This window comes from Pholcus phalangioides, unplaced genomic scaffold (assembly GCF_987345545.1).
Source record: "Pholcus phalangioides strain wild (caught in Gottingen) unplaced genomic scaffold, Ppha-v1.0 ptg000011l_1, whole genome shotgun sequence".
Classification (NCBI taxonomy): domain Eukaryota; kingdom Metazoa; phylum Arthropoda; class Arachnida; order Araneae; family Pholcidae; genus Pholcus; species Pholcus phalangioides.
This window is the reverse complement of record NW_028301604.1, coordinates 20,242,236-20,261,691: the sequence shown is the minus strand read 5'-3', so window position 1 is coordinate 20,261,691 and position 19,456 is coordinate 20,242,236. Positions and strand designations below refer to the sequence as shown.

The 19,456-nt window shown below is 33.9% G+C and overlaps 1 protein-coding gene across 4 annotated transcripts in view; it reads left to right on the top strand.

The window, feature by feature from the left end:
- The window catches only part of FER (tyrosine-protein kinase Fer), a 132,500-nt gene that overhangs the window by 19,853 nt on the left and 93,191 nt on the right, over positions 1-19,456 (top strand). For all 4 annotated transcript variants that reach the window (XM_089239241.1, XM_089239243.1, XM_089239242.1 and 1 more), the window contains one exon: positions 10,199-10,295. In XM_089239241.1, the coding sequence (XP_089095367.1) occupies positions 10,199-10,295 (97 nt within the window). The remainder of the gene's footprint in view (positions 1-10,198; positions 10,296-19,456) is intronic.

The window sequence follows — 19,456 nt, the reverse complement described above, 5'->3', positions numbered from 1 at the left end:
ATTTCGAAAATTTTCTTGAAGCTCAAGTTATCGATTTGCCTGCTTTTGCTTCAAAAAATGCTTGATTAAAGCTGCGGAATTTCTTCAGTGTAATTTATGGGCCCATAATTAATTTCAAAACATCCTAAACTATATAGATTGATGATATTGGATATTATAAAACAATACAGAAGTATTAATTCTCATTTTTGTGCTTGAGAAGATATAAATCAATGTTATTGCATGAATATCTAACTCAAAAGTAGGTCCGGATAATTATTTCATATTTAATTTTCTGTGCTTTATATTTCTAAGCGAACTCAATTTTTCTAAAATCGAGAATTCAGTTCAATTTTTAAAATTATTGATGAGGCGGAAAACCCTACTAAATTTCCACATTTCAACGGTAAATTCGGCAATTTTAACATTGATTTCCATGGGAAAAACATGCTGTGCTTGTCCTTCCAAGTGATACTGATGATCATAGGCGTACGCAGAATTTTCTCGAGGGGGAATTGAGATTTTTTTACCTTCTGAGGGAGTTTTACCTTTTTTCCCTTTGAGTACGCCAATGATGATGATGATTATGATGTCTATTCCAAAAGCCTCATTATCGTGATGTAATTTCTAAGCTGGAAAGATCATTTTAATCGTTGATTTGAAGAATAAAAAGTCAAGTTAACTTCGTTGAAAATATTTGAAAACTCAGGACATTTCTGCAAAAAAGTCGGGACCTTAGAGGAGAAATAAAATACTTTATTTCTCCTCGATGGTCGGGACAGCAAAAAAACAGAAATACGTGTAGTGAAACCTGACGTGAAGTTTTTTGTTTCTCTAATGCTTGTTATGTGTAGTGCTGCCATCTGCCACCAGTTTTTCTAACTATGAGTGAAGTGTTATGATTGAATGATTTATTGTTGTAGGACTGTCGCTCTCTGTGGCGAGACTTTTTAACGGGGAGATCGGCTTGCATTTGCGCCTTGAAGTTGGGAACCACAGAAAACCAACTTCAGCCGACCACCACTGTGGGGTTCGAACCCGGATCCTCGCAACGCGAGTCCGTCACTATAACCACTCGACCACTACAGCGGCAAAGACGCTTATAGTTTTATACTTTATTAAAATCAACTATTGAAATTATTTTTCGACGCATAAATTATATCACTATAATTACAACTATGAATAAGAATATTCACCTCACGTACGTCATGGTTTTTTTACTTTCTTGATAAAGTGATCCTCAAATATGTTCAAGAGATCCTGTATGATCTGTCCAGGGAATTTGTTAATGTTGATAAACATCCATGCCAGAGAGAATCAGGGTTCGAACCAACACTTCCACAGTAAAACGCTAGCTCCCAAACTACTCCACTGCAAGACGGCAAATACTAAACGTTGATTTAATTGTTTGCCCCTTCAAACGTTTTATTTCGTTATTTTACAATGTACTTCGTGGAATCCAGTTTTGTTCACTGCAATTCTCTCAGAGTAATGTTTGTTTCCTGCCATTGGTGTTTTTTAAGGGATTTCTGCAAAAGTTTTCCACTTTGCTTACATTCGTCGTCATTTATGGCGATGATTGGCGATGTTCCGTATTTTACCCGTATTTGAAATCCTGAGTTCCGGTATTTTTCTCGAAGAAATTTGTTAGCCTAAATGTGCAATAAAACTTAGTGACACGGTTTTTACAATCTACCAAAATTACGAGAATTCTTTGGATAGCAATTTACTTCAGCTTTGGGAGCTTACGTCAGTGGTGAAATAATTGACGTTATGTGTCTCATCAGGCCCCTAGCCAGAAATTTCATTCCAAGGGGGATCACTTTCATTTCGTGGGGAGGGACCAAAGTGATAGAATACTGGTTCCAAAAATTTTACGTCGCGGGGCACTTTTCAGAATTGTTATCATTGAGCACTAAATTTGACAACATTTACAGGTTGGTGCCATGTATAAAATACAGTAATTGTGATAAATCTGGTGATTGTGCATAATCGCCGGTTATTATGCACAATAATTTCATCCGTTTTGATCGGTGATTATGCATAGTAATCGATATAAATCCGGTGATTGTGCATAATCGCCGGTTATTATGCACAATAATTTCATCCGTTTTGATCGGTGATTATGCATAGTAATCGATATAAATCCGGTGATTATGCGTAATTACAGATTTATGCCGTTTTGTTTACGGTAACGTATAAAAGGTATTCCACGAAAAACGTCCGAAAGCGATAAAATGTTGTCCGTATCCGATTTGAAATTCCAAAAAGAAATTACACGCTTAAATTCAGTTGTGATTTATTTTGACGAATGAATTTTAATTTGACGAAAATGTGACATTTTATATCGTCCATCCACAGATCCCTTGTCAAGAAAGCCAAAGGAAAAGTTTACAGAAAAAAATTAGGAAAAATTATATTAAATTGTAATCGTATAAATTGAATATTTTATACCGATCCTATAAACAGATCCCTCCTCCAGAGAGCCAGACGTTAAGGTATCCCGGAAAAATCGAAGAAAACTGTGTGAAAATTTAATTTGACGACATCGCCCCTCAAGGGATTCCTTCTCAAGAGAGTTAAAGGAAAACGTTTGAAATTGAAAACTGTGTGAAATTTTAATTTGACGACACCGCCTCTCAATGGATCCTTTTTCACGACAGAGAAAGGGAAGCGTTTCCGGGAAAAAATGACGAAAATTCTGCGAAATTTTAATTCGAAGAAATTGTAATATTTTATACCGCCCCTCAACAGATCCTTTTTCACGAGAGCGAAAGGGAAACGTTTCCGGGAAAGAATGACGAAAATTCTGCGAAATTTTAATTCGAAGAAATTGTAATATTTTATACCGCCCCTCAACAGATCCTTTTTCACGAGAGCGAAAGGGAAACGTTTCCGGGAAAAAATGACGAAAATTCTGCGAAATTTTAATTCGAAGCAATTGTAATATTTTATACCGCCCCTCAACAGATCCTTTTTCACGAGAGCGAAAGGGAAACGTTTCCGGGAAAAAATGACGAAAATTCTGCGAAATTTTAATTCGAAGAAATTGTAATATTTTATACCGCCCCTCAACAGATCCTTTTTCACGAGAGCGAAAGGGAAACGTTTCCGGGAAAAAATGACGAAAATTCTGCGAAATTTTAATTCGAAGAAATTGTAATATTTTATACCGCCCCTCAACAGATCCTTTTTCACGAGAGCGAAAGGGAAACGTTTCCGGGAAAAAATGACGAAAATTCTGCGAAATTTTAATTCGAAGAAATTGTAATATTTTATACCGCCCCTCAACAGATCCTTTTTCACGAGAGCGAAAGGGAAGCGTTTCCGGGAAAAAATGACGAAAATTCTGCGAAATTTTAATTCGAAGAAATTGTAATATTTTATACCGCCCCTCAACAGATCCTTTTTCACGAGAGCGAAAGGGAAGCGTTTCCGGGAAAAAATGACGAAAATTCTGCGAAATTTTAATTCGAAGAAATTGTAATATTTTATACCGCCCCTCAACAGATCCTTTTTCACGAGAGCGAAAGGGAAGCGTTTCCGGGAAAAAATGACGAAAATTCTGCGAAATTTTAATTCGAAGAAATTGTAATATTTTATACCGCCCCTCAACAGATCCTTTTTCACGAGAGCGAAAGGGAAACGTTTCCGGGAAAGAATGACGAAAATTCTGCGAAATTTTAATTCGAAGAAATTGTAATATTTTATACCGCCCCTCAACAGATCCTTTTTCACGAGAGCGAAAGGGAAACGTTTCCGGGAAAAAATGACGAAAATTCTGCGAAATTTTAATTCGAAGAAATTGTAATATTTTATACCGCCCCTCAACAGATCCTTTTTCACGAGAGCGAAAGGGAAACGTTTCCGGGAAAGAATGACGAAAATTCTGCGAAATTTTAATTCGAAGAAATTGTAATATTTTATACCGCCCCTCAACAGATCCTTTTTCACGAGAGCGAAAGGGAAACGTTTCCGGGAAAAAAAGAAAATTCTATGAAATTTTAATTTTATGTAATATTTTATACCGCCCCTAAAGAGATTTGTTGGAAGAAGATATTTCATACTTTGCCTGGATTGTGTTTAGGCATTCTATAGAATGACTAGTCATTCTATAGAATGCCTAGGCAAAGTATAGAATAAAACCGGTATTTCATACTTTGCCTGAAACGACCAGGCATTCTATACAATGCCTAGGCATTCTATAGAATGCCTGGATTTCATACTTTGCCGGTAACATATATATATATTTAAATATAAACATAAAATTAGTAAGTTGACAAACAGAATTCACGTACAATGTGTATTCACATGTATTTTTAAGTTGATTACAGGAATGGTTATATTTTTGAAGTTTTTAAAATGAATTATTTTAATTGCTGTTGTTTTATGATCCATTATTGTTGTACTGTGGATTCTAGACTATTGTTTATTGAGAATATAAATATATTGTGATTGGATCTTATGTTATTACTTGTATGATTAATTGCGTGGTATAGGTTCATTGTGTTTGGGGCAGTTATATCTATAACTCTTTTGGAATAGGTTTTATTTGTTTTCGGTACTTGATATAAGTTATTCAATCCAGATGAGGTTCTATTTTGTTTTATTCCTAACCATTTATTGTTTAAAAATGAGAATTTTATTAATCTATAAATATAGTTTTGTCTTATAGTTAGTTTGTCCCATTCTGTTACATAATTGTTTGCTGTAATGTTTGTTATTTGCGATCTTATTTTATTATATATAATTATCTAGTTTTTGTATATATGTTTGATAAGCACCTCCCCAAGCAGTGATTCCATATGTTACTATTGAGTATATCCAAGCATAAAATAAATCTTTTAGAAGGTTATTGTCGATTGTGTTTTTTAATCTATATAAAATGGTGGCATATGTTCTTAATTTCTTTATTATTTTTTCACATTGCGAGTTCCATTTTATATATATATAGGTCTCATCTTGTATTATTATTTCTAGGTAGTTTTATTAATGAACTCTAACAGTTTCATAGCCATTACATTGTGAAATATTTTGACATGGGCAGTGATCGTGGATTTTGATTTTTATGTTAGTTAAATTATTTATATTTCTTGTTTTTAAGCAAATATATTTCGTTTTTTTGTATATTTAATTTAAGTTTATTCTTCTTCAGCCAAGTGTTGATTTTGTATAGAGGCCATTCAAGTGTTACGTAAGCAAATTTTTACCCATTTTTGACCCCCTTCCCCCCCCCCCGTCAGCAAAAATCAGCAAAACTCTGACCCCCCCCCCCCCATTGTCAGCAAAATTTTGTCATCAGCTCTGCCCCTCCGAATCCCAACTCATGGTGGGATCAGAGATGTACACAGGAGGAGCATTGGGAGGCTCGTGCCCACGCTGATCAAAAATTGCAACCAATTTCTGTTTATTTCAATATTATTTGAAGGCTATGAACTCAAAATTTATCTTTAATAAATTCATTGCGACCCACCCTCTAAGCCATATAATGATAAATCCCATAAACGCCCTTGGCCGCTAACCAAATATGGCCCTGGGGGTTATCTGATGCAGAATGCCCTCCTCAAACCTAATTTTGTAAAAATGAACTAAGCTGCACATTTACAGATCGCTTAAGTGTCCAGTGGTACAGTTCCAGAGCATTTAAGCGGCCATGGCACATTTTAAATGACCCAAGACACAGTTCCAGAACACTTAAGTGATCTGTGACACATTTAGAGATCCCTTGAATGACATGTGACTTAGTTTTAGAGCACTTAAGTGGCCCGGACACATTTCCAGATCACTTGAATCCACAAAACATTTAGAGATCATTAAAGTATCTTTGTAGGGCACATCTATAGGGGGATGTTAATTCAAGTGCCCACAAACTATCGAAAGGTTTTTCTCATTTTTGGGGCATTGAGTAAGATGCCATTAAGAATATTTTATATTTTCATAGAGGGTGGTTGATGACGTAAGCATTATCCAAACCCCCCTCCCCTTGTCATCAAAAGTCAGCAAATTGGAAACCCCCCCCCCCCATCGATGCTGACGTAATACTTGAATGGCCCCATAGGTCCTCTTTGACTTTTTTTTAGTGAATTTGCAATTTCGGTTTCTAAATAAGAAATAATATCGGCCCAAGGACAGATCCCTGGGGGACTCCTTTTTTAACTTCTAGGAATGTACTGATTTCTTTATCTATTTTAACTGCTTGTTTTCTATCAGAGTAATATGTTTTAAACCAGTTTAATGTATGACCTCGTATACCAGCTGATGAAAATTTCTCTGTCAGTATCCTTAAATCCACATAGTCAAAAGCTCTTTTTAAATCAAGAAAAACTGTTTTTGAATATCTATTATGGTTAAATCCGTTATTTAAATAGTTACTTAGTTCTAAAATGGCCATTTCTGTATTTTTATTTTTTCAAAACCCATATTGGTTAGGTGCTAGAAAGTTCTGATAATTTAGGAAACTAGGAAAGTCCTCAGGAATTATTGGCATTTGCTTCTAATTTATTTAATTGTTTCTCATTCTGTATTTGAATTATTTTTGTGTTATTGTCTCTCCAAAGAAAAATCTTTCCTTCTTTCACCCAGGCAAACTTGTATTTGAGTCTTGTCCGGTGGAATAGTCTCTGGTTTTCAGTGGTTAGGTGTTCATTTACATAGGTTCTGGTGTCTCAAAAAACTTCATTTATTTTGTCTGCTGTAAGATTGTCTTGACTCCTGGCTTTTTGTAACCAGATTTTTTTTTTGTCTTTTCACAATAAAATCTGATGATTAGTTTTGGCATATTTTCATTACATATTGGAGCTCTGTGTGCTTTTTCAATATCCGTTTCCATCAATGCCCAACTGTGTTTTTACTGCTTCTATTAATTCATTCACATTTTCACCTGGTATCTCTAGTATTCTGTTTAGCTCAATATTGTTGCTCCGCCTTTTTGTCTCAAGTTCATTCATACAGATCTTTAACCCTTCTATTTCTGATTTCAGGTTCTTGTTTTCCATTTTAATCTCTGTTTTCTTTAACTGTTTGTTCTATTAACTCTTTCAAATTCTCTATCTGCCCAATGAAATTGTCTAAGCATTTTGAGGTAAATTCAACTGAGTTTATAATTTCTTTCATTTCTTTGTCCAAATCTTTTTGCCTCTGAAGCATTTTTTCTGTTACTTGTTCAATAGTCTTTCTTTCCTCCTTTTGAAGTTCTGTTACATATTTATCCATCCAGTTTCTTCTGTCAGCATCTTCCTGGTTACTTTTCACTGTTTCATTTTCACAGTTTTTACAGATAAACTTCTTTTTTTTCCTGTTTAGACATTCTCCTGAAGCAGATTCATTCACTCCAATGCATACAGGGTGTGTAAATTCTTGACATTTTGAACACTTGTAGAACTCATTCTTGTCTATCACCGGATCCGTACACATGCTGCATCCAGAGTTTTCCATTTCAGTTATTTACTAAAGCACCTAGTAAAAAGAAAGGGAAAGTGAGTGTTTAGTTGGTATTTTTCATCATAGATGGCGACTCTATTTCTTTGTTCGGTGCCTTTGTTTCAACCTATTATTAACATATTTACTAATTTTTTTGGGTATTAATTCATCTAAAATTGCATTACCATAACATATTTACCCACTCTCTTTGTTCCCGCAACTTCAAAAGCTGAGTTTCTGGCTTATTTTTATCTATACGACACTTATATTTGTTTTGCCCATATATAGCATGTTTGTAAATAACGATGGCCTGTTGCCATTGCCATTTTCAACTTAATATCAATTTAATATTGAATATAACGTGATTTAAAATAGTTTGATGATTTGATCATTTTCAATGTCACTAATTTCAACAAATTGTTTGCACATCACATAAAATCTAGTTTTTGTATAAACTATTACTAGAACCTGGATCACATAAAATCATGATAAGACCAGGGGCAGCTTAAGCGAGAAGGGGTGTGGTGCACCTGGGCGACAGGTTGTAAGAGGTTGCAGCTCAGGCTTTAGTTAGGCACAAAAAATTTTAAAAATTTCTAACAGTAAAATTCACAAATTCACATGACACCATGCTTTTGAGCTACACACTGACAATGGAGGTGTTGAGAAAACTTGAGAAAAAAGATGGGGCCTGGGATGCTAATATCAGAAGCAAAAATATAATCTGTCACAAAAAGCAAGTGTGTATTTCGGTGCTCTCAAATAGTAATTTTGTTTGAACAAATAAATGCAAAGGAAATAATTCGGCTTCTCACTTGCTCAGTCGCTGCAGCATCAAAAATACCTTTGAAATAAATTTCTTAATACAAATCATCTCGTTATACATTATCTTCACAGGAAAAGTGTAAGTGATGATGACTCATTGATGAAAGTTGCTTTGTGGATTGAGTTATCTCTGGCATAATCATGAATAGTAAAATAATTCTGGAACATGAAAACAAAATATTTTCTTCAAAAGCAGGACGTATGGTCACAGATTTTCTCTGTAAACTGTGTGCTTTTTTCTAGGAACAAAATAAGTTGGTTTATCCCAAAGTCCCCTTGCCGTCGGCTGTAGCCAGGGTCTTCTTTAGGGGTGGGAAATGAAGTTTTGCACCTGGGCGGCAAATAAGCTTGAGCCGCCCCAGGATAAGACACAAATTATGGTAAGATTGATGGTAGGATGTGGAAAAAATAAAAATATTGGTTATCTTAGCTGACTACTTAGTGCAATGTTTGTTTATATATCACTACATTATATACATAATTAAATTGCCAACATTTGTCCATTTTAAATTAAAATTATTTTCTAAGTTGGTAATGTTGAAAAATGAATTTTGTGAACAGATTTTTGTTTTTTGCTATTTTTTCATTTTGATTATGATGATGGAATTTTGATTATGAACCCATCATAATTTCTGGTATGTATAAGTAGATACTTTTTAGAACAATAAAAACATTAATAACTTTATCATCTATTGTATGTTTTTTTAAACAGTAATAAAGGATAGGTAATTTAAAGAAAGATGATGAAATTTATATTTAAAAAAAATCAATACTTTGAAGCTACAGCAATTTTATGTAATCATTAATTTTATTCATCAAAAATCACCTGCTCCTATTTATGCACCGCAAGACACCTGCTATCAAAAAATATATTTCTCATATTTGGCATTCAGAAGAATCAATCACAGTGCTACAGCTGATTCTCTTGACCTTAAAACAAATTTGAACGATGATACAGCTTTCATTGGCATTTTTGATAAAAGAAAAGTTTTCAATTTGAGAATTACATTTTCTTTCTGATTTTCATTCAAATCTCAGTAAAACAATTTTTTAAAATAAATGTCCCAACTAGGCATAAAAAAATTGTAATAATTTAAATGATTCATCAGATGTTATGGTTGACAACACCTTTCTTTTCCAAATTTATGGATTTTAAACCTCATCAAGGCTAAATTCAAGCCACAATAAATGGCCTGACTGTATAAAGATTCTTTTTAGTACATTTTTGAATTTAAACTTCCATTTCAACATCAAGCAGCAATTCAAGTGTCTGCTTTTTAGTTGTAATTATATGATGCTCAACAGACAATACAAATAGGCAAAGCCTCATAGACTTGTGCTCATCTAAGAGTCTTAGATATTGTGCGAAATATCTTGTTTATCATGTCATAATATGTTGCAAATTTTTAGACATTTTGCTTGTTTGGCAAATCAGTCATAGTCTGAAATTTTACTATTTAGATCAGAAATATCCAGGAATGAAAAAGTTTGCATCATAAATAGTCATTTTGGAAGCACGCACTTATGTGAAAAATTATTCTCTTGCATGAAAAGTTGCAAAACAGCTCATGGATCAAGATTTAATGATACCAATAATGAAGGTCATTTTAAAATGCCTTCAAGTACAGACAACACATACACATATATATTTTCAATTATATGTTTTTCTTGTTACATATTTGCATTTACTTGCTCTGTTTGTACCAAAATCCATATTTTTCATTATTATACACTGTGTTTTTTATTGCTTTTGCCTGTATATTATGTTCATATATCTTTATTTTTTTTCTATTCATTTTTTGTCTATTTTTACTGGTTGTCTCTTTATTCTGGCACTGTCATGTATAATGTATTTCTAAAAAAAATTAAAGTAATTATAAAAATTACTTTTATATATATTTAATTGTGCTTTTGTTTTATATAAAGTTTTAAGAGGTCATGCTAAACTGATATTTCTTGCTAATTCTTATTTCAGCTTCAGGATGCAGTTAACAAAACAAAAACTGTCTATGAAAAGTATCTTGAGCTTTGGAGGATATCCAAAGCAAAATATGAAGATCAATATGTGAAAGGTATACTTTTATAGTTTTTAACTGTATTTGTTATATAATTCTAACTTTTTTTTTAAACTGCCATTTAACTCTTATTTTTTAACTCAAACTGTCATTTCCTATTTAGAACATGATAAACTAAATAATTTATTTTATGAGAAAAGAAAATGTAAAACACTTTTATCCCTGTAGTATGTTTCATAAACATGATTTACATTATTGTCTGAGGCTTTCATGGCCGGCGTTAAATGACTTGCAAACGGTTTCCGGGCTATTAGACCATGGCCTAATAACCCAGAAACCATTTGCAAGTCATGATTTACATTTCATACATTATGTTTACATGGTTAATACATTTTCAGTGGTATTCAAAGTTGATAAAATCTTCACTTATTTTTGAAAAAAGTTAAGCTGTAGTAGTTAAAATAATAGAACGAACTATACTACCACCATCTATGTGAAATATTGTTATGCATTAATGTGTTCTTTAGGTTAAAATATTACCTGTGTTATATATGGCAGTCTGCAACATGAGATGGGGTTAATAAAATAATTATAAAAAAATAGAGACAGAAATCATATTTGCACATGGGAAAATCATAAAAAAAATATTCATGAACTTTAATCATCCATCACATATATCTTGATTTAAATCAACTTCACAAGGAGAAAAATTCCGTGATTTCAGTAGATTCTGTGTCTATTCATTTACATTTTTAATGTTGAATGAAATTCTGTATGATCTGTCACCAGGCAGCGGAATGATCCAACCTCAGTTTTAATATGTGTGGGTAGATTGAATACTGGTAGAAATCATTTGGAACATAACACTTTTTTACCAGCTTTTATAGTCTCACTGCTACCAATATAAGATTGTGTGTATCCTGAAGAACCGATGCATTTCTTGAAATAAGAAAATTGTTGTATACTGAATTAAATGGTGCAAAACCATGTTTCACATCTTTAACATTTATCTATAATTGTACTTATATTTGTGTATTCATTGATGTCTTAAAATTTTGATGATCTGTTTTTTCCTTTTGAATGCAGCTATAAGTTTTTCGATGATTTGGTAAGTGTAATATCAAGTGCATAGAGAGAATTTTCTATGAATAAGAGGTCCATTATTTTTATACGTTTTTTTTATATCTGATTCATTTCTAATTTACTGATTAATTATCAGAAAAATACTGTGTTATCTCAACTTACATCAATTCATTCATAGAAGTTACTCCAATCTTGAAAATCGTATGTACATACTAGTTCTGCAGTACCTCAAATCAAATTTTTCCACAAAAAATTAATATGTTGATTAATATTTACTCCCAAAACATTAATACTTGTATATGTGAAGCTGTTGGCTTCCACGTGTTTAAAGTGAGTGAGCTTTTATGTGTTGAACAAGCTTTTTTGTCATAGCTTTTATGTTCATTAGTAAAATATTTGCTCAACATTTTTAGCATTCACAGCAAGTATTTTTCACATGTAATGTATGGGTTATTTCCAACTCTTCAGTCGAGCTATCACTGTATCTGGAAAAGACTTGTGCATGTGTTCAAATGCCATAAATTATTTACCCAATTGTCTGCGTATTCCCCATTGGAAGCTATGACTGTTCCACCTATATAAAAGTTTATACATTTAATCTTTACTGAATTTTGGAGAATGAGACATCATGAAAAAATAGACCAGGCTACATTTCATTTCATTGTTTGCAGCGTTTTCTTCAGGGAAAAAAAAATTGAACATGGACTAAAACAAATTAAAGTCTGATGCAAAAAATCTAGGGAGTATCAATTATGAAACATGAATTTCCAAATCGAACAATCTATGTCTATAAAGCATTGTTGGTAGCTTGGTTTACAGTGGAATTTTGTGTTTTGTTGATATATGAGTGTACTATTACAATGCAACTAAGCCCTATCTTATCACCATAAAAAAATGGTTTATTAACTTTTTGAGAGGGTTGACTATGTTTGATCCATTTTTATAAAATTCATTACTTTTTCCTCAATGTTTCAAGGGCCACGTCCAACCAATTCAAAAGCCTTCATTCACTTACAGACAATGGTGGAGTAGATTCATTTGACTGCTAGCGGATGAAATGTGGGGATATCTGTATCAACAATTTACAGGAATATGGATGTCCCCCCCCCCCCAGCTTTTACACCTCACTATAACAAAATTGTAAAATTTTAATTTAAAAATTGTAACCTGTAAAATTCAGCAGGAGTTTGGTTTGAATGATTTGGATCGTGAAAATGAGCTTGAAATGTTGAGTCCAACAAACTGCTTACAACAAAACCAATGACTGATTGTCGACAATGCATTGACAGTGTCATTGGAATTTTAATTCTGAGGAAATGATCTCAGTATATATGATACTAGAATCATTACATTTTTGTACAAATATTCAGAATTGTCTGCTTATGCTACAAAAGCTTTTATAGAAAGAAACAAAGAATGTATGTTTACAGTTGAGTCTGGACAAAACTGGTCTTAGACCAAGTGGCACACTGAGCAAAACCAGCTATCAACGCTCTCCACCTCCGGTAGAGATCAAGGGTGATGTGTCGGAAGGGGTGATTTATTGCCAATCATTACTGTCCCTTAAAATACAGGACAGATTCATCTTCCATATTATCAGGCTCTTGGGGGGTCCTCTCCATCATCACCCCTGCATCTACGCCTGCCCTCCCCCTTCTTCCTAGTTGGCTAAATTAGAATAATTACTTTTTTTTTGTTCTTTTTCCCCCTTTTTTTGGGAACAGGCATGTGCTAGTGAGGACGTGTTTACCTTTCGCTCCATGTAAATGTTTAAAATTGTTTAAAGCCATGTTTCACATCTTTAACATTTATCTATAATTTAAATAATTATTTTATATTAATTTATATTATATAATATAATTTTAATTTTAATTATCTAAAACTAAATATATTCATTTTAATTAAATTAACACTGAAATTAATCTAAACTTAAAATTCCACAGTCCATCCTCTTCTATAAACCCGGATTGCTCTTGTAGTAAAATACTCAAAGTTGAAGTAATTAAATCCCTGGGTCCCCTTATATCAATCAGAATTTAAAATGGAAAAGACATGCTGATGAAATTTCAAAGAAACTGTTTCATTGTATATAAACTTTTTTATCTTAAACACAAAGTTACGACCAAGTTCTTGAATGATTTATATTATGCACTGTGTTATTCTGATATATATATAAATTATGGTGTAATAATCTGTGGTGGAGACTAAAACAAATTTGCAATCAATAGTGTCAATTCAAAATAGATGTTTTAGAACCATGAATACTGTTAGTCCTCCTCATACTTCAATATACAGAACCTTAAACTTTTTACCTTTTAGATATAATGTTGTATACCAAATCCTTCTCACTCTACACTGGGATAAATCATTACGTGTAGTAAATAATAATATACCATTGCGACGACCAGCTGAAATTTTTACTATACCGCACTGTCAAAAAGAAATTTTCTGGAAACATTTTTGCTTGTCACATGGAGCTAATCCAATACAGCTGCTATATATAGACATACATCACACATTGGAGATTCAAAAAATGGATTTGGCTTTTACCGGGTTGTCTTAATCAGCACATCAAGATTTGGCCAGGGATCTCCAGCCGCTTTGCCAAATGGCCGGCCAAAGTCATAATCATTTCTGCAATTCAGACTTTGTCCAAAACTCGTGGACATTTCGCAAATTAGCCACACTTTAGGCTTTGGCAGTAACATATATATGTTACTGTTAAAGCCCGAAGTTGACCACTTCACAAAGTGGCCAGCCCAGTTGGCCTGGCCAATGTCTGAAATTCCTGGTCCTTATATATTGATCCCTATATGTGTCACTAAGATATCAATATTCAGATTCCTTTTATTGTTAGGATTGCCATAGCTAACCATAATAATTATAGTTAGCTATGGCTGATTATAAATAGCCATAATTATCACAAAAAAATACGCCAAGGCAACGATGAACCCAAATCATATGGATCAATATATAGGGGCTGGCTAAAGCTCGAATTTCGGACATTGGCTGTGTCAACTGAACTGGCCAAATTCAATCTTCGGCAGTAGGATATACATATATATGCAATGTCTTTTTTCTCTGAAACTAGCAAAATTCGCATCTGTGGATTATACGTTGAAAGATACATTTGTTTTGTTCAACTCTTATTCAAGATTCACATCGGGAGGAAAAAAAAACAGAAAAAAATTATACTTTAAGATGCTAAAAAAATCTTACAACTTGTAGAAAACCGATTCTGTATGACCAAAAGAAAAGTGAAAATTTCACTAGGATCACCAGATTTTCATCTCCATCGAACTCATTTTTATCTTTTCGACCCACCTCATGAAAGGTGACTGGCATATCTTGTCAAGCAATCTCAGTTCTTGATGAATAATTTTTACTTCATTGATTTGTGTTACTACGACCTTCCAGCATAAAAGATCATTCATTGGCTGGCCACTCCAAAGCTGGACTGTCACTAAAATATTCTTTCGAAAAAGTGTTACCTCTCTTCCCCCCACCCCCATTAATGAATTTAAAGTATCAACAGTAACAAAATTAGTCTCTCATGATATCAAGTACTTTTTTTTGGCATTTGAACAGCGATCAATAGCCCAGCCGCGCTTGAAACTCATAAAAAATAAGGCATTACAATCGTTTCGATTCCTGACTTCGGACTCCACCGACATAGCTGTATCTAGCTTTCTAGTAGTTTTGTTTAGAATGATTTTTTGTTCTAGAATGATGGTTATCAGCCTTCCCACTCTTGAAGGGAAGAGAACTTTTATTGTAGACTTCTCGACAGCCCTCAATACGATCAATACTTAAAAGAGAGTTGGATCTATGATCCTACAAAGCTGAGCTGATTGTAATTTTTAACTGTTCTACATCTCTCCTTCTAATGGCAATAAAAGACCACCCAGTCTACTCTTGGAAAATCTTGCATTTCTTTCGGATATTCTCTTCACAAATGTTTCCATTTCCTAAAATATGGTCATAAAAATCACTGTGGTTTCCAAACTTATTTGGTTCCTGGCGCCCTTTCTGTATCAAAATATTTTCCATAGTGCCTCAAATCACAACATCGCCTCTTTAACAGTTACAGTGCAGCTGGATATTAAGTTCAATACAATGATTCATATTCCCAAACAATGTGTAAAATAAAGGAAAAATGCATTTTATTAAAGTGTCATACCATTGAATTAGTAATGCCGCGAAGCATATTTTGGGAAAAACTATCGTAGTGAAATAAAGCAATATCTTTTTCTCTTCAAACCTTTTGCTTAGTTTCATAAACAGAATTAGGAGTAGGAGGCGAAGGCTATATAAATTTTTTAATCTGGTTTACAAAGCAAAAAAAATTCATTAGTTTCTTAAAATGATGAAAGGGATTTTCTTTTTTCAGCCTGAGCCTCGTCATGGGCAGAGATATACCCCCAGTATCAATGGTGGAGCCAGCTGATCTAAAGTACAGTAGAACCTCGTCTAATAGGGGCTGAAATTTGTTCGTTATAATATAATGTCCAGTTCGCACCCGCATAAGGTTTTTCAAAGAGACTCTTTGTTAAACTGCTCTGGGGAGCCACTGATAAACGTTGATTAGGGAAAGAGGTGTTGCGGGTGGAAAAAAGTTTGAGAACCCCTGACATAATATATAAGTGTATAAGAGGCCCCACACATCTTCCAATGCTGCCTACCCTAAGATCTCTGACGCCCCCCCCCCAGGCCAAGTTATTTTTCTGAGGCCCTATTAGGCAAACTATCCAAAGTTTCAACCAGATCTAATATTTGTGAGGCTCCTTCTCTTGGAGCTCCTGAGCCATGCTTGGGTGGGCCCATTCTTTTTGATGGCACTCTGTCCTTACCTAAGGGGCCCAGTGCATATCAAGTTTCAGACACGAAAAATATTTGCCAGATTTTATATATTTTGTGGGGGGAGGAACAGCATCCATTATTTCAAAATATACAAAAACGCTGTGAAATATCTATACAGTAAATGTTAAATACACAATTCAATAAATTAACACAAAAACTGGCAAAAATTGAGCACTGAAGGTAATTTTAAACTAATGAGAGAAAAAAAAATCCTGAAACATAAAAATTTTAGATTTGATGAATCAAAAATAATTGAGAGAAATAATTCCGGCACCAATGAAAATTCAGAATTTATGGGAGAAAAATTTCAGAATTGTTTGAAGAAATAATTTCAGAATTAATGCAAGAAGTAATTTCAGAATTAATGCAAGAAGTAATTTCAGAATTAATGCAAGAAGTAATTTCAGAATTAATGCAAGAAGTAATTTCAGAATTAATGCAAGAAGTAATTTCAGAATTAATGCAAGAAGTAATTTCAGAATTAATGCAAGAAGTAATTTCAGAATTAATGCAAGATGTAATTTCAGAATTAATGCAAGAAGTAATTTCAGAATTAATGCAAGAAGTAATTTCAGAATTAATGCAAGAAGTAATTTCAGAATTAATGCAAGAAGTAATTTCAGAATTCATGAAAGCCTCCAATAGTTTACCGTGAGTGCGGGATCCACAAAGCACGATGCCTAGTGCAACCGCTCCTGTCGCACACTCCTAAGTGCAGCTCTCACTTTCACAGCGGAAATCACTTTTTCTCATTTCTCTTTGACCGCCTCAACCTTTTTTTCCACTGAGGGCGAAGTAAGAATTAGTGAAAGAAGGGTGTGAGACTATGATGAAGAGATGCTTGGCTAGTCAGTCAATATCTGTTGTTTAAATTTTGTTGGCTGGGCTATGCACTCCCATTTCGTAGGCTGGGTTTCTGGTGGGCCCAAGCAGAGACGGATTTAAGGGCGGGCGTGTCAGGTGCACACCCTGGGTCGCGTAAAACCGAAACGTTACACTTTTTTGTAATTTAAGGGGTCTAGTATTTACTTTTGCATCCGGGGGCCTCAACTGACTTTAATCTACATCTGCCCCTTTCCCCCCCACCCCCAAGCAAAATTTTTCTCAGACCCTTCTGTAGTTAATTTACAGCTTGAAAAAACCCAAAAAAATTATGGTAATTGTCCCAGGCCCCAGGGCTGTTCCCATGTCAGCCCTATCTTTGTGGGGGAATGCCGAACTTGGCCAAATGGAAATTGAGCGTCTACATCTGCACAATAATTTTACCAAATTTAAGAGTTGAACTTGAAAGTTATCCGCAACATTCCCAGTTTAAACGATATACATCCTGGAAGGGACAGAGCTGGGTCGTGTCTGGTCTGACAGTTTAAATGACAGTGGATGGTTTTTCTACAGTTAATTACACAAAAGAAAGCAAAAAAAAATGTCATTTAGATAAAAGCAAACTTACGTGGAGTAGAATCTAGTTCATCTATATTGTCACTATGAAATCCTTTGAACTTTAAAAAAAACAAACCATAAGCATTTTTTTGGTCACATAGGAGCGTTTCATTATCCCAATAGAGCAAATTTGTGATTACTATATCTGACATGATAATTAGCAAAGCACCAGACATTTTGGGAAAAGTGTGCAAACTTCTCAAACACATGAATTCATAGGTTCTTCGTGGGGGGAATGGTGGCTTTTACCGTTGGCAGCGCGGAATAGTAATGAAAAAAAAACACTCAAATTAAAATATAGTGATTTAAAATGCTGTTTTTTAGTCATACTTAAAAAAATTTCCTTCACTTTTTCATTTATCACATTCATTGTTTTTCGCAAATCACATGGGTAGGGGGATGAATAAAATAAACGGTGGGAAGAAAATGACAACGACATTTGGTTAATGGTGTCCTTTTTAAAGCAAAATTCTTTTTTGTCAACCCTAGGGGATAATGAGCAAGCCAGACGTTCTTTAGGAAAAGTGTGCAAACTTCTCAAACATGAATTCATTGGTGACTTATGGCCCGAAATAGGGCCAGGCATCACCTTAAAATTCTGATTCTGGTTCTGTGAATTCATAGATTCTTCGTGGGTGGGTGGGGGGGGGGAATGATAGCTTTTACCGTTGACAGTGCGGAAAAGTAATGAAAAAAATGCGCAAATTAAAAAATACTTTTTTTTAATTACTTGAAAAAAATTTCCTTCACTTTTCCATTGTACAACATGATGTATAATTTGTGTATGCATGTATGTCCAGGTTTTCTTGTGTTTTCGACGATAACTTCATAGTGATAATAAAACGTTGTGTATCTTTTCTTTTTATTTGAAGTCATTTATGGTTTTTTTTTTCACAAATTCTCCCTCACACTGTCAGAAGTCGTGAAAAATGGACAAACAAATGTTGAACCATTTTTCCTTCCTCTTTAAATCTCCATATACAGCATCTCATTTTACTAGGATGTTTTTTTAATGCATGTTTCTGTGTCTGTATTTGTTTATTTCTTGTATATGTTGAGCTTTGAATTTTAATTTTGGTAATAGCGCTGGAATAAACGATTCTGTAGTCTGATATTTTTTTTTTGCGTATTATAAACTTCAGATGACAAAGCTATGTCATTATTGCATTTATTATTATTTTTTGTTTTATTTTACAAGTTTTATTTTCTCAGCGACTTGTTTTTGTACTTTTTAACTACATCGATGTGACTGTTGATTGATGTTTTTTAACCCTTTACACAGCATAATAGCAATAAGCTTTCTTCTGATATTCAGCAGTAAATGAGTATAAAGTAATGAAAAAGTAATGGGTATAGAGCAGCTTTTTCAAAGTGTGCATCGCCAACCTTTATGTGGGGTGTCGCAGCGAGCTTGAGATATTGATTTGTGCACCTATTTATGCTTTGAAGAAGTTCTTTTATACGGGAAAATATCTATTAATCTATCCTGAACAGCTACTGACGAATCATGAATTAGGCAAGGAAGCCATGGTTGACAAAAGTTTGTGAACCATTGGTATAGGGAAAAGTGTTCCACTGAGAGTGTTCCACTTAACTTTACAAAATATTCGGGCTTGCCAGTGCTAAAATAAGAAAGTGAGATATCTTGTCAATTTTCACTCAAAGAGTTGAGATCCGTCTGAAATCAGCGATGAAACGTACTGTCTCAAATCTATTGCTGTGACTACCATTGTGGTATTCAGATTCTATAATGCTCATTTTATTCTCATGCTTAATGGATATACAGGGTGTATGGGAAAGTCCCTTGGACCTTAAATGCATAGCTGTAGCAACTC